Raw genomic sequence first — 15,680 nt, 5'->3', positions numbered from 1 at the left:
ATACGTAGCTCGTCTTTCCGCCGGCGGACGATCGATCAGTTGCACACAGGACAGTCTGGGCGTTTCCAGGGACTGTGCCTTGCCACCTCGTCTTGCTTGAGGAAACCTGTCCGCCAACAGCCCCGCTTTCTTACAGGCCCCTCTTGCCGCCCAGCCCTAATCCCCTTCGGTTCTGTCCTTTCTCTCCGTTTGTACAAAGGGGGAGCTCGACCTCCCAGCCCGGGTTTCATCGGCGGGCGCGCAGAGGCGGGCCGCAGGGGCAGTCCGTCCGCCGTAGCCACGCCTCCCCAGCGGGAAAGGGCGGGGTATGCAAATGAGAAGTGGCGTCTCGCCCGGGGACGACGGTGCGACAACAGATACGCGATTTCTCTTTTAAGAAGTAGAAAATTAAAAAAAAAAAAAGGCACGAGAGTGTACTATCTAGTGACTCCCATAGTAATTCTAAAGCGGCAAGGGACATGAGCCCTCGACTGACAACGACCTGGCTCACCGTGAGTTGAATATGGGTGACAGGAGGAGGACAGCGGCCAAGGCGGAGCGCCCAGCATCGCTTCTCGGCCTTTTGGCTAAGATCAAGTGTAGTATCTGTTCTTATCAGTTTAATATCTGATACGTCCTCTATCCGAGGACAATATATTAAATGGATTTTTGGAGCTGGGAGTTGGAATAGGAGCTTGCTCCGTCCACTCCACGCATCGACCCGGTATTGCAGTACTTCCGGGAGCGGTGCACCCCCCCGGGGGAATTTGTTTCCGTGTCTAAAGGTAGGACTTGCGTGTTTCTTTTTTCCGGCTTGCTGAGGTAAACGCTGACAGGCAAGCGGCCGCTTGCGGTCGGTAGGGTTTGGGCGCAATCTCGACTACAGGCCGCTGGTTCCGTTCTCTTCTTTTCTTTTGGTGTTTCTCGCGAGGGGTGGCGGGCCTTCTTGGTCGTTACCCGTTCAGCCTGGGGGCGGGGAGGAGTCCTCGGCTTTCTCAGTGCGGGCGCGGGCTGTCCCCGTGTATCTGGCCTGCATGGTTTTTCTGTAAACTACATTGCTCTCTGCCGCTTGGATCCCGTGACCCTCCCACGGGGTCAGAAGCTGTACGCCCAGCAGGGTCCAGGCTGGAAGCTCCGTAGTCACCTCTGGAGTCCCTGAGATGAGCATGTGAGGGCGTACCTTCCACCTGGCACTGTACGCGTCCAGCGCCATGAATTTGCTGACCTGTCTTGCAGCCACCAGGACCAATGTCATTACACTGTCCCACGAGATGTCAGTCACTACAGGTCTCCCCCCTACGCCCTCTCGCCCCCACCTCTACGTCCCGCCGTCCTCCCATCCCCCAATCTCCTGAGATGCTCCCGGACGTTTGCCATCCCTTCTCTCTAGGGGTTTTTTCATGTGCCCGAAGTTGGCCCAGGCCGAGGGTTTGGTGACACGCAGTTTCTGGTAGAGATACGTAATGCGGCTGCACGTGTGAACAGGTGGGCGCTGCCTGTCGTTGGGCCTCCGATTTAGATGACTTGGATCTGGTTCCTTCAGGTAGCCCTGCCCCTCGCCTGCTAGGGAAGGAGAAGCCGTTCTTCTCGATCGAGGGCAGTGTTTAGCCTCCCTGGGCTGCGCCTCGGAACCTCCTGGGGGCCCGTTGGAATCACGGTGATACCCCAGCACCACCACACAGCACTGGAATTCCAATCTCTGGTGCGGGGGCCCGAGGCTGGTGTACTTCAAAGCTGGCCAGGTGTCTCTGGTGCACAGTGTGACTCCAGAAGCGCTCCTCCGAGTGTCCAGCGAAGATGCCACTGCCACCGCCACCGCCGGGCAACTTAATTTCGAAACAGTGAGTGGGCCGTGACAATATTCAATGAGCTCCTGCAGATCCACTCGTGAGTCGGTTTATGACCATACCGGACTGGCTTCGTGGGAACACACCGTCGGCACCCAGTGCGGACTGAGGGGACAGCGAATTCCCGCGTTCGGTCACAGACGGGAGGCCACGCAGTCCCGCGGGAAGGCCGTTGGGCCCGTATGGGACTAGGTTGAGAGCAAGTACCCCCGTACCTTCTGGGTTGTGTTGCCGCTCTGCAGAACCACATGCAACTCCTCCCCACCCCCAATTTCTTTTGGCCGTCGAGACGGATGGCACCACACACGCACCAAGAGGGTACGAAAAAGTAAGTGTGTAACTCACAGCAGGAGGCTTTCCTGGCAGAGCAGATTCGAAAATGGCCTGAGAGCCTGCAGCGGAGACTGGGCTGATGTCTTGAAAGTGGGAGAGGTGAGGCTGAAAAGCTGTCAGCAGTCAAACGTCCAAAGGAAGTCAGACTCTATTACACGCTGCGAGCTGCTTTCTCCTCTGCGAAATGGGGAAATGGAGAGCCGCTTTCCATGGGCACCGTACGGATGAAACGGGACCTCTGTGACCCTGCCTTCTACTGCGGACAGTCGACAAACTCCATTGGGTCAGAGTCTGATGGCCGACCAGCCGCGTCTGGCTTCTGCAGACAGTGAGTGGTTTCCCGGACTGAACTGCTGGGATCTGATCTAAGGAAGGGCTCCAGGCAGAGCGAGGGTGGGGCGAGGTGGGGCTAGGGGTTCCCGTGAGAAGCTGAACCAGCCGGTCGGGTCTGGGGCACGAATGAGTCTGCGAAGGGGACAGACATGGGGGTGGGGGGCGATTACGGTAGGAAAGAGCCCACGACAAGCAAGCGTTCCCTGGGAGCAGTTCCGAGACCCAGATCATAATTAATCTTCAGGTGGCTGGGCAGGTCGGCGGGGTGTAAACCTGTCCCCTCATTCCCCGATACCCGCCCCCCAATTGCTTTACACCTGTGAGTTTTGCCCACGCTCTTGCCTCAGACTCCAGTGCCTCGATTTGCGATGGGAAATGTTCCATTCCAATGAATGTGATCCAGGCCATCCACCCCTCCTCAAGACGGAACCACCCGGGGACCCGAATTATTGGGCAGAAGACGGCCCGAAGAACGCGGACGCGAGCGGAGGGGTCCTGAGCAGGGAGGGGCGGGGATGGGGATGGAGGTGGCTGAAGAGCCGTCATAATCGCGATTTGCGGGGCGCTGGCTGAGCGTGGAGGAGGCGCGATCTCTTTCATTGATCAGTTGTTGAGCGTGCAGTTCGTGTGGAGGAGAGAGCAGTGAACAAAACCAACTTCTTGCTTTCAGGGGCTCCAACCGTGAGAGCTGCCACCGTGTCAGCTCTTCCCGCAGTCCCCGGCAGCCGCCCCTCGTCTCCGGTCTCGGCGCTCAATCCCTACAGGCCGGGAGGTTGGCGCCCAACCGGGTTTGGGCCCACCGCGCGCGGAGGCGGTCGGGAGGGTGGAGTCCGCCCCTGGGGCCACCTCTCCTGGGGCAAAGGGCGGGGCATGCAGATTAGAAATGGCTGTTCAGCGCGTGAAGGAGGGAAGGACCAGGAATATAGGCTTTCTGGTTAAAAACGTAGAGCACAGAAAAATCTGCGGGAGAGTCTGGTGGCATCCATAGTACTGTGGACGAGGCAAAGAAATCAGATAAGGAGTGAGGGTTAGGGTTCTCACCGTGACTCGAATGTGTGTGACACGAGGAGTGTGGCGGCGAGGGGGAAATGACAGGCATCGCTTCTCGGCCTTTTGGCTAAGATCAAGTGTAGTATCTGTTCTTATCAGTTTAATATCTGATACGTCCTCTATCCGAGGACAATATATTAAATGGATTTTTGGAGCTGGGAGTTGGAATAGGAGCTTGCTCCGTCCACTCCACGCATCGACCCGGTATTGCAGTACTTCCGGGAACGGTGCACCCCTCCGGGGGAACCACGATGGTCGTCAAAGGTTAGCTTGTAGCCACGGGCTGGGCGTGGGCCGCGGTCCTTTCTCATCTTTCGCCTCCACCTGTTAGTGAGGGGGCTGCCAGGCGGTGTTCAATCTCTGGGGGCGCTCTATGTCCGTTCCAGGATCCGTTAGGGCATCCCGCCCCGGAAGCAGGGCCTGCGGCGTCTCTCTTGCGGAGTGTGTGGGAGCTTTTTTGGTCAAGTCCCTACGCCTCGTGCTGGGCCTCTGTCGCGTGCGCTTAATTTAAGTTTGGGCTTCATTTCACAGACACGGGAGGGGGAGGGTAACGATCAGGTCCCCGTTTTAGAAAAATATTGTACTAAAAAATAGGTTTCTTAACAAGAAAAGGCTCTTGGCCTTCAAGAAAAGTTGAGAAAGTAGCCTGAGGTTTAGATGTCATACGGGTAAAAATAACCGTTTGCATTATTTACAGTAGCCAAGATACATAAATGGAATATTATTCGGCTATACAAAAAGAATGAAGTCTTGCCGTTGTGACAACATGGACGGACCTCAAGGGCATTATGAAGGACATTATGCTAAGTGAGATACACCAGTACGCCAGACAGAGAAATACCGCATGGTCTGTCTTCACTTATCCATAGGATCCATAGCCAGGTCCTCCTATTGTTAACAGCTTACAGGAGTGCCCCTATTGTCCAGGATCTTGTCCACAGTTGTGGCATGGAACAATGGGTAAGTCTAAAACAACACTCTGGTGACCAACATTGTTCAGGCCCAGGTGACTCAGTCTGAACGCTATGAATCTCTGTGGCTAACCAGCGTCAGAGAGGTGCCCTGCTTTGGGTTATGGGGAGGGTTTGAGCGGTGGAAATGGTTAGGTTTTTTAAAAATGAACTAATGTACTTGACAAAGTTTTCCTCTCAGGCAGTAATGCAATTTAAAGCGTCATTTCTTAGTAATCATTTTACTAGTATTCATTTCATTGTTTCACTTATTATTCCATTTGAGATTTCTGAGGTACTTACTCATCAAGAGGGCAAACAGGAACATAGGGAAGGATTCCTGTTTGAGTTACGGGAGTGAATGAAAAGACAACATGCTGCACTGGAGAGATGAGATCAGCAGCGGCTTATTAGTCAGGTATACTCGGCCTGGGCCTGGAGGACATGGTTCGCCATGCATGTCCACCCTTTTCTGCCCATCTATCTGCCCCCGCCATCTGGAAAACTGTCTTTTCTAATGAGGAGAAGGCTAGCAGGCCAGGATAGAAGTCCAAGGGAAGCACCTGTAATTGGAAGCCACTAAGGACACAGGCCTCTCCTTTTCCAAGCTGTTTCCCGCCACCTGCCAGCCCATCATGAGGCTCTTTTGGCCTTCACCTGGGGACAAAGAAGGGAAGCCTGTTCTCACCAACCTTCTTCCTCCCACCAGGACCTCTTGGCTCCAACCCAGGCCGCCCCAGCGTCCACAACTAAAAGGGGCCTTTGACCTAGATTTCTTCACACGCCACTCCCCTCAATTCCAAAACCCAGAAGGGCCCACAGGAGACTATGGACCGGGAACCGAGAACAGCTTTGGAGGCCAGATGTTTGTTAGGCTAATACTCCCTGGATTTCACAGGCGGGGTCAACGCTGAGCAGTGCTAGGGGGAGTCCCCCACATTCACGGTAGGACCCCAAATGATCTGGTTTGCAAAATGGAATACACATGCAGGTATTTAAAGTTACATTGTTTTTATAAACAAACATTTAGAATGTTAATTTTACAGAAAAGTTCCAAAGGTAGTACAGAAAGTTCCTGAATGCTCCCGTAAATTTCATAGCCAGCTTCTCCTATTGTTAATAGCTTAGATTACAATGGTACCTTTATCACAACTAATTAACCAATATTGATACATCATTGTAAACTAAATCTCATTATAAACTAAATTATAAACTACATAAATATATCCAACTAATCCTACTGCTGGCCATTGCCTCTGACATTCATGGGAATGTACAAGTGATCGAGAAATAAGGTTTTAAATGTATAAAGCCAGAAGATAGTCCATGGAAACTTTTATAATCATATGTGTATATAGTTTGCAGTAACCTCCAGATAGTTATCGTTAGTCATCCAAGTGTAGGGATGGTTTCCAATAAATCTGTGCTAACTGGGTTATGTCAGAAAGGTATAAGCAAGTCAAAAGACTTGTCAATATAAAAACATGCCCACCCAAAGCTCCCCCTCCCATCCTGAGTCATGAAGCACACGTGAAACCTCAAAGGAATCACACGCCCCTTGCATAGACACTGCAAGGGTATATAAGCTGTAAGAAATCTAACCAAGGGGAGATTGTGCTTTGGGTCTGTTGAATGCCCCACGCTCTCTGCTGGCAATTAACTCTCCTTCCTCTAACAAAGTTAATCTGAGCGTCTAATTTCCTCCATCGGGTGTCGCTTTCTGCAACATACCTTGCTTCAGGAAAGACTGAATTATCTTTATATTTTCTTTCTACAGAAAGATATATATGTATATAAAGGTTTTGTCATATGAAGAGGTATCAAGGAGTAAGTACATAACCAAAGACAAAGGAAAAAGAATACTAGAAAAGTATGTCAATCAATTAATACAAACACGTTTCCAGATTTTGTAATGTTTTTGGTCATTGCAGCCTGGTTAAATAATTTTTGTAATTTCTTATTCTAAATATTATTATATCTGAGTATTACTTTCAGATTTGAGGTTGTATAATTTTAAAGAATGACCTACAGCATCTGGAACTGGCCCTGTGCTTATCTTACTGATGTTCATAACATGATCATTTTCAGAAGACAAATCATTTTCATTACTCAGTAGTGATGTTCAAACCTTTGGGTTCTACAGCACTGTACTGCAGGGGTCCCCAATCCCTGGGCCATGTACCAGTCAGTACAGGTCCATGGCCTTTTAGGAACTGGGCCGTACAACAGGAGGTGAGTGGCGGGCCAGGGAGTTAAGCTTCATTTGTATTTGCAGTCACTCCCCAGCTTTAGCATCACTGCCTCAGCTCCACCTCAGATCATCAGGCATTAGATTCTCATAGGAGCACTGAGTCCTGGTGCCAAAAAGGTTGGGACCACTGCTCTACTGAATAAAGCTAAGGTCCAGCATATGCAGGTCTCAGCTGCCACCACCCAAAATGGAAGGAACATTCCCTTCAGACCTATTGCTTAAATCATAATTTCGCGATGCCAATGGGAGGGTGGTCAAGAGGAAAATGTAAGGCCAGTTAAGATGTCTTGTTAGCACCAGATCTCATCGTTCATTTGCCCCTTTGCCTTTAGGCTCATCTCCTCAAACTCCTTGTCCCACTTCTCTTTCTCTGAAATGAAGTTTATTTTAGTTCCCAGTGTGGCACATGTTCATAATACATGCTTTTAAAAATTATGAAAAATTAGAAATAGGTGTTTCATATATGGTCCTAATGAGATCCTAGACAGGAAAAAGATACTGGAAAAGTCAATTAAATCCAAATTAAGTATGGGATTTAGTTTACGATGATGTATCAATATTGGTTAATTAGTTGTGATAAAGGTACCATTGTAATCTAAGCTATTAACAATAGGAGAAGTTGGCTATGAAATTAATGGGAGCATTCAGGAACTTTCTGTACTACCTTTGGAACTTTTCTGTAAAATTAACATTCTAAATGTTTGTTTATAAAAACAATGTAACTTTAAATACCTGCGTGTGTATTCCATTTTGCAAACCAGAATCATTTGGGGTCCTACCTGTCGGAAGCCAGCCAACCAAGTCAAACAGGGTACCTGAATGGGGGAGCGGGGACTGAGAAAAAAGAGAAGACAGACAGGGTGCAGGAGGGAGAACAGATCTCACAATTGTCTCTCTGAGTTTATTTCTTATGCTTCTTTTTATACATAATCTGTTCCTTTGGGTATCCCAAGATAACATAATTAAAGTAACATCCTGAAGATCAAGGTACAATCGACACTTCCTTTGACACTCCCTTTATCTATCTATACTTAATCTTCTTCTTCCTGGAATTCCACAGAACCAGCCTTTTCCTTTTTATGCAAGCAGGCCTCCCGAGATAAACCATGCACTCTTTTGAATTTGGGGAGCTTTAGCTCCCTACAATTCCCCCTTTTTTACTTTATAGTAGACTGTGCCTGTTTTAGGTGGCTTCCTGCGAAACATGGAGCTTACCCGTCATTGGAACATGTATTCTATCATACATGCCCTGTCTTAGGTTGTCCAGTTTCCAAGAAGTCCTTACCCGTCTTTGACTACCAGCCACTATACTGGGGTATTTTTATTTCTTAATTTTATTGCATGTATCTCGGAACCAACATCTCGCACTGCTCGTATTGCGCATTTCAACAGATATGGCAATAAACACAAGATGACTAACATGAAACAGGCTAGAACGATAACAAATCCTAATAAATGAGTAAATGGTCCTCAAGTAGGGACTAAACCTTTTAAACCCTTTATAAATTCTTGCACTGTTTGATCAGTATTTATTTGTAGTTCGGGAGCTTCTTTTAAGGCTAAAATGTCTCGATGTAATTGAACTAAATCTAATGACATATTAGCACTATGCCAGATCCCTTGTAAATGATTTTTTATCTTATCCCAAGGATGGGTGGTACTATTATACCTTTTTGGAGTTACACAAATCCATCGATATTGTACATGGCAACGTAAGCGGGAGGACAATTTTAAGGCTTGAACTTCTTCTCCCAAAAAGTTTACTGTTTCATATAGTGCATCTAATTTTTGTTCAATTTTTTTCATCAATACTTTCTTGAGATCCCATAGCTAATGAAACATTTTTTGTCAGATCATTAACAAATGTTGCAGTTTGCACAGAGTTGGACAAGGATATGGCAGCAGTGGTGGCTGTAACCACCAAGGCGACAACTGCAAGAATACCTGCCACAACAACAGCCACAGCCCTTTTAGATCTTCCTAAGGCCATGTTAATTTCTTGTAAAACCTGTAACCCATATTCATCAAACCAAGGGCCTGTAAGGTTAACAGGAACCATTATAAATGGCGGTTGTCTAAGCACGAGAACAGAAGTGTTAACAGGAGTAACACAATTAGACAGCTGACAATTATTACAAGATACATTAAATTGATTAGTATTATTATCTACGGTAATATTGAAATTTCCTAACAATAATATATATGGGACATTAACACAAGTTCTAAGGGCATATGAGAATCTTTCTCCTGAACCACTACTGTGTGAATTGGTCCGAGATTCATTAGTCATGCTAATACTCATTGTCACAAGTCCAGCAGCCAGTTTCCAAATATGAGTCTGCCAAGCGCCAGAGCTTGTTTTCCAGAGTCCAGCAGATAAAGCAGTCCCAGTGTCATAAGGCCGAGAGAAGTCCCAAACAGTTTCATTAAATCCTGTTACTGGGTCCAAAGTGACATTCTCTTGATGACAACGATGCCACCATACTGAATCTTTTTGCACATGCCTCTTTGAGTGACAAAGTTCAAACGGGATCGTATCATTGTTGCTTACAGCTTCGCCATCAGGAGCCCCAAGCATAACAGCTCCTCCTTTCCTAGACCAAGGCTGCTCCGTGATATTCAAACACCCAGGTTGGGAAGTAGAATTGAATAGAAAACAAATAGGTAGTCCTATTGCTGATCCGGAAAAATTAAAATTATCATATACATATTGCTGTTCCATGGCTAATGGCAATCCTAAAAGTCTAGAGTTATTAGAAAAAACCTGGATCTGTGGCCCAGACCAAACAGTTGGATGTAGTACCGGAGGATCCGGGATGTAAGCCCAATGCACTGCGGCATAAACTGTTGGATTAATCAGTATTCCCATCAGAAGAATAATCTCGATGTTCATTTTCGGCATGCTGCACTAGTCGATCAGGCAACCAGCGTGCTCCGTCAGCTCCCTGCGGAAAAACACAAACACGCCCTTGCCCCCATATTAATACAGGATCTGGTACTGCGGGTTGGGCAACGCCTCCAATAGCTACAAGTGGAACTGAATCTTCATCAGGCGAATAATATCTAGCGGCCTCCTCCTCCTCATCATCAGTAAAAATGGAGTTGAAAGGAGGGGGAGGCATCGGAGGAGCAGAAGGCACAACCCCAGCAGCCTCAGATTCATCATACTCATGAACACTTTCTGTTTTAAGTACAGGAGACATTTGTTCTTTATTCTGATCTCTTTCATGTCTAGGGTCTAAAGAATCTCTAATCAAAGTCCAAAGCCCAAAAGTATCTGCCGGAACCTTAGTAGGTCCGTGGTCATCATAGTAATCCTGTAACTTTTTACCCACTCTTAACTATGTCTCTAAATCAATTGTCCCTTCCTCAGGAAACCAGGGACAAACTTCTATAAATTGCAAAAACTTCATTAACTGTTGCTGAGCTACTTTAGCTCCTCTAACTCTAAGCATATTCTTAAGCATATGCACAAATAGCAGTCGACTATTTCCTTGGCCCATTATATTTTCTCTTACAGTTTCTATATTTACAAAAACTCCTGCGTACTCACCTTCACCGCCCACGGCTTCTTTAGCCAATCTCGAGTGCACTCGTCTTGCGGTGGGTCCTTGCTTTTTCCCCCCGTTTTCAGGTCCCTATTCGCCTACCGTGAATGTGGGGGACTCCCCCTAGCACTGCTCAGCGTTGACCCCGCCTGTGAAATCCAGGGAGTATTAGCCTAACAAACATCTGGCCTCCAAAGCTGTTCTCGGTTCCCGGTCCATAGTCTCCTGTGGGCCCTTCTGGGTTTTGGAATTGAGGGGAGTGGCGTGTGAAGAAATCTAGGTCAAAGGCCCCTTTTAGTTGTGGACGCTGGGGCGGCCTGGGTTGGAGCCAAGAGGTCCTGGTGGGAGGAAGAAGGTTGGTGAGAACAGGCTTCCCTTCTTTGTCCCCAGGTGAAGGCCAAAAGAGCCTCATGATGGGCTGGCAGGTGGCGGGAAACAGCTTGGAAAAGGAGAGGCCTGTGTCCTTAGTGGCTTCCAATTACAGGTGCTTCCCTTGGACTTCTATCCTGGCCTGCTAGCCTTCTCCTCATTAGAAAAGACAGTTTTCCAGATGGCGGGGGCAGATAGATGGGCAGAAAAGGGTGGACATGCATGGCGAACCATGTCCTCCAGGCCCAGGCCGAGTATACCTGACTAATAAGCCGCTGCTGATCTCATCTCTCCAGTGCAGCATGTTGTCTTTTCATTCACTCCCGTAACTCAAACAGGAATCCTTCCCTATGTTCCTGTTTGCCCTCTTGATGAGTAAGTACCTCAGAAATCTCAAATGGAATAATAAGTGAAACAATGAAATGAATACTAGTAAAATGATTACTAAGAAATGACGCTTTAAATTGCATTACTGCCTGAGAGGAAAACTTTGTCAAGTACATTAGTTCATTTTTAAAAAACCTAACCATTTCCACCGCTCAAACCCTCCCCATAACCCAAAGCAGGGCACCTCTCTGACGCTGGTTAGCCACAGAGATTCATAGCGTTCAGACTGAGTCACCTGGGCCTGAACAATGTTGGTCACCAGAGTGTTGTTTTAGACTTACCCATTGTTCCATGCCACAACTGTGGACAAGATCCTGGACAATAGGGGCACTCCTGTAAGCTGTTAACAATAGGAGGACCTGGCTATGGATCCTATGGATAAGTGAAGACAGACCATGCGGTATTTCTCTGTCTGGCGTACTGGTGTATCTCACTTAGCATAATGTCCTTCATAATGCCCTTGAGGTCCGTCCATGTTGTCACAACGGCAAGACTTCATTCTTTTTGTATAGCCGAATAATATTCCATTTATGTATCTTGGCTACTGTAAATAATGCAAACGGTTATTTTTACCCGTATGACATCTAAACCTCAGGCTACTTTCTCAACTTTTCTTGAAGGCCAAGAGCCTTTTCTTGTTAAGAAACCTATTTTTTAGTACAATATTTTTCTAAAACGGGGACCTGATCGTTACCCTCCCCCTCCCGTGTCTGTGAAATGAAGCCCAAACTTAAATTAAGCGCACGCGACAGAGGCCCAGCACGAGGCGTAGGGACTTGACCAAAAAAGCTCCCACACACTCCGCAAGAGAGACGCCGCAGGCCCTGCTTCCGGGGCGGGATGCCCTAACGGATCCTGGAACGGACATAGAGCGCCCCCAGAGATTGAACACCGCCTGGCAGCCCCCTCACTAACAGGTGGAGGCGAAAGATGAGAAAGGACCGCGGCCCACGCCCAGCCCGTGGCTACAAGCTAACCTTTGACGACCATCGTGGTTCCCCCGGAGGGGTGCACCGTTCCCGGAAGTACTGCAATACCGGGTCGATGCGTGGAGTGGACGGAGCAAGCTCCTATTCCAACTCCCAGCTCCAAAAATCCATTTAATATATTGTCCTCGGATAGAGGACGTATCAGATATTAAACTGATAAGAACAGATACTACACTTGATCTTAGCCAAAAGGCCGAGAAGCGATGCCTGTCATTTCCCCCTCGCCGCCACACTCCTCGTGTCACACACATTCGAGTCACGGTGAGAACCCTAACCCTCACTCCTTATCTGATTTCTTTGCCTCGTCCACAGTACTATGGATGCCACCAGACTCTCCCGCAGATTTTTCTGTGCTCTACGTTTTTAACCAGAAAGCCTATATTCCTGGTCCTTCCCTCCTTCACGCGCTGAACAGCCATTTCTAATCTGCATGCCCCGCCCTTTGCCCCAGGAGAGGTGGCCCCAGGGGCGGACTCCACCCTCCCGACCGCCTCCGCGCGCGGTGGGCCCAAACCCGGTTGGGCGCCAACCTCCCGGCCTGTAGGGATTGAGCGCCGAGACCGGAGACGAGGGGCGGCTGCCGGGGACTGCGGGAAGAGCTGACACGGTGGCAGCTCTCACGGTTGGAGCCCCTGAAAGCAAGAAGTTGGTTTTGTTCACTGCTCTCTCCTCCACACGAACTGCACGCTCAACAACTGATCAATGAAAGAGATCGCGCCTCCTCCACGCTCAGCCAGCGCCCCGCAAATCGCGATTATGACGGCTCTTCAGCCACCTCCATCCCCATCCCCGCCCCTCCCTGCTCAGGACCCCTCCGCTCGCGTCCGCGTTCTTCGGGCCGTCTTCTGCCCAATAATTCGGGTCCCCGGGTGGTTCCGTCTTGAGGAGGGGTGGATGGCCTGGATCACATTCATTGGAATGGAACATTTCCCATCGCAAATCGAGGCACTGGAGTCTGAGGCAAGAGCGTGGGCAAAACTCACAGGTGTAAAGCAATTGGGGGGCGGGTATCGGGGAATGAGGGGACAGGTTTACACCCCGCCGACCTGCCCAGCCACCTGAAGATTAATTATGATCTGGGTCTCGGAACTGCTCCCAGGGAACGCTTGCTTGTCGTGGGCTCTTTCCTACCGTAATCGCCCCCCACCCCCATGTCTGTCCCCTTCGCAGACTCATTCGTGCCCCAGACCCGACCGGCTGGTTCAGCTTCTCACGGGAACCCCTAGCCCCACCTCGCCCCACCCTCGCTCTGCCTGGAGCCCTTCCTTAGATCAGATCCCAGCAGTTCAGTCCGGGAAACCACTCACTGTCTGCAGAAGCCAGACGCGGCTGGTCGGCCATCAGACTCTGACCCAATGGAGTTTGTCGACTGTCCGCAGTAGAAGGCAGGGTCACAGAGGTCCCGTTTCATCCGTACGGTGCCCATGGAAAGCGGCTCTCCATTTCCCCATTTCGCAGAGGAGAAAGCAGCTCGCAGCGTGTAATAGAGTCTGACTTCCTTTGGACGTTTGACTGCTGACAGCTTTTCAGCCTCACCTCTCCCACTTTCAAGACATCAGCCCAGTCTCCGCTGCAGGCTCTCAGGCCATTTTCGAATCTGCTCTGCCAGGAAAGCCTCCTGCTGTGAGTTACACACTTACTTTTTCGTACCCTCTTGGTGCGTGTGTGGTGCCATCCGTCTCGACGGCCAAAAGAAATTGGGGGTGGGGAGGAGTTGCATGTGGTTCTGCAGAGCGGCAACACAACCCAGAAGGTACGGGGGTACTTGCTCTCAACCTAGTCCCATACGGGCCCAACGGCCTTCCCGCGGGACTGCGTGGCCTCCCGTCTGTGACCGAACGCGGGAATTCGCTGTCCCCTCAGTCCGCACTGGGTGCCGACGGTGTGTTCCCACGAAGCCAGTCCGGTATGGTCATAAACCGACTCACGAGTGGATCTGCAGGAGCTCATTGAATATTGTCACGGCCCACTCACTGTTTCGAAATTAAGTTGCCCGGCGGTGGCGGTGGCAGTGGCATCTTCGCTGGACACTCGGAGGAGCGCTTCTGGAGTCACACTGTGCACCAGAGACACCTGGCCAGCTTTGAAGTACACCAGCCTCGGGCCCCCGCACCAGAGATTGGAATTCCAGTGCTGTGTGGTGGTGCTGGGGTATCACCGTGATTCCAACGGGCCCCCAGGAGGTTCCGAGGCGCAGCCCAGGGAGGCTAAACACTGCCCTCGATCGAGAAGAACGGCTTCTCCTTCCCTAGCAGGCGAGGGGCAGGGCTACCTGAAGGAACCAGATCCAAGTCATCTAAATCGGAGGCCCAACGACAGGCAGCGCCCACCTGTTCACACGTGCAGCCGCATTACGTATCTCTACCAGAAACTGCGTGTCACCAAACCCTCGGCCTGGGCCAACTTCGGGCACATGAAAAAACCCCTAGAGAGAAGGGATGGCAAACGTCCGGGAGCATCTCAGGAGATTGGGGGATGGGAGGACGGCGGGACGTAGAGGTGGGGGCGAGAGGGCGTAGGGGGGAGACCTGTAGTGACTGACATCTCGTGGGACAGTGTAATGACATTGGTCCTGGTGGCTGCAAGACAGGTCAGCAAATTCATGGCGCTGGACGCGTACAGTGCCAGGTGGAAGGTACGCCCTCACATGCTCATCTCAGGGACTCCAGAGGTGACTACGGAGCTTCCAGCCTGGACCCTGCTGGGCGTACAGCTTCTGACCCCGTGGGAGGGTCACGGGATCCAAGCGGCAGAGAGCAATGTAGTTTACAGAAAAACCATGCAGGCCAGATACACGGGGACAGCCCGCGCCCGCACTGAGAAAGCCGAGGACTCCTCCCCGCCCCCAGGCTGAACGGGTAACGACCAAGAAGGCCCGCCACCCCTCGCGAGAAACACCAAAAGAAAAGAAGAGAACGGAACCAGCGGCCTGTAGTCGAGATTGCGCCCAAACCCTACCGACCGCAAGCGGCCGCTTGCCTGTCAGCGTTTACCTCAGCAAGCCGGAAAAAAGAAACACGCAAGTCCTACCTTTAGACACGGAAACAAATTCCCCCGGGGGGGTGCACCGCTCCCGGAAGTACTGCAATACCGGGTCGATGCGTGGAGTGGACGGAGCAAGCTCCTATTCCAACTCCCAGCTCCAAAAATCCATTTAATATATTGTCCTCGGATAGAGGACGTATCAGATATTAAACTGATAAGAACAGATACTACACTTGATCTTAGCCAAAAGGCCGAGAAGCGATGCTGGGCGCTCCGCCTTGGCCGCTGTCCTCCTCCTGTCACCCATATTCAACTCACGGTGAGCCAGGTCGTTGTCAGTCGAGGGCTCATGTCCCTTGCCGCTTTAGAATTACTATGGGAGTCACTAGATAGTACACTCTCGTGCCTTTTTTTTTTTTTAATTTTCTACTTCTTAAAAGAGAAATCGCGTATCTGTTGTCGCACCGTCGTCCCCGGGCGAGACGCCACTTCTCATTTGCATACCCCGCCCTTTCCCGCTGGGGAGGCGTGGCTACGGCGGACGGACTGCCCCTGCGGCCCGCCTCTGCGCGCCCGCCGATGAAACCCCGGCTGGGAGGTCGAGCTCCCCTTTTGTACAAACGGAGAGAAAGGACAGAACCGAAGGGGATTAGGGCTGG

General features: G+C 50.3%; 1 protein-coding gene and 4 non-coding genes across 8 annotated transcripts; 2 read left to right on the top strand and 3 right to left on the bottom strand.

Annotated features, from left to right (window-relative positions):
• The first annotated feature begins 546 nt into the window (after positions 1 to 546).
• Positions 547 to 737, top strand: LOC120589314 (U2 spliceosomal RNA). The gene has a single exon (XR_005649446.1). It is a non-coding gene; the product is annotated as a U2 spliceosomal RNA (small nuclear RNA).
• A 2,852-nt stretch (positions 738 to 3,589) lies between these two features.
• LOC120589311 (U2 spliceosomal RNA) lies at positions 3,590 to 3,780 on the top strand. Its single transcript, XR_005649443.1, has one exon. It is a non-coding gene; the product is annotated as a U2 spliceosomal RNA (small nuclear RNA).
• Positions 3,781 to 8,399: 4,619 nt separating this feature from the next.
• On the bottom strand, positions 8,400 to 12,327 carry LOC120589186 (uncharacterized). Of its 4 annotated transcripts, none has more exons than XM_039846602.1 (3): positions 10,921 to 12,322; positions 10,297 to 10,629; positions 8,400 to 9,688 (listed from the first exon to the last, which is right to left on the bottom strand). In XM_039846602.1, exon 3 carries the CDS (start codon positions 9,643 to 9,645, stop codon positions 8,536 to 8,538), a length of 1,110 nt encoding a protein of 369 aa, XP_039702536.1. In that variant the 5' UTR covers positions 9,646 to 9,688; positions 10,297 to 10,629; positions 10,921 to 12,322; the 3' UTR covers positions 8,400 to 8,535. The 4 variants fall into 4 exon arrangements, with proteins under 4 accessions (XP_039702536.1, XP_039702538.1, XP_039702539.1 ...); XM_039846604.1 differs by having other exon boundaries at positions 10,297 to 11,043; positions 11,329 to 12,322; XM_039846605.1 differs by having other exon boundaries at positions 11,329 to 12,311.
• LOC120589310 (U2 spliceosomal RNA) lies at positions 12,051 to 12,241 on the bottom strand. Its single transcript, XR_005649442.1, has one exon. It is a non-coding gene; the product is annotated as a U2 spliceosomal RNA (small nuclear RNA).
• Positions 12,328 to 15,093: 2,766 nt separating the features above from the next.
• On the bottom strand, positions 15,094 to 15,284 carry LOC120589313 (U2 spliceosomal RNA). The gene has a single exon (XR_005649445.1). It is a non-coding gene; the product is annotated as a U2 spliceosomal RNA (small nuclear RNA).
• Between the last annotated feature and the right edge of the window lie 396 nt (positions 15,285 to 15,680).

This window comes from Pteropus medius, unplaced genomic scaffold (assembly GCF_902729225.1).
Source record: "Pteropus medius unplaced genomic scaffold, Ma_sr-lr_union100, whole genome shotgun sequence".
NCBI classification, from domain to species: Eukaryota; Metazoa; Chordata; class Mammalia; order Chiroptera; family Pteropodidae; genus Pteropus; species Pteropus medius.
This window is presented reverse-complemented; position numbering and strand designations above follow the sequence as displayed.

Excerpts from the sequence above, each read along its gene's own strand:
- LOC120589186 (XM_039846601.1), bottom strand. The coding sequence starts at position 9,645 with ATGCCGAAAATGAACATCGAGATTATTCTTCTGATGGGAATACTGATT.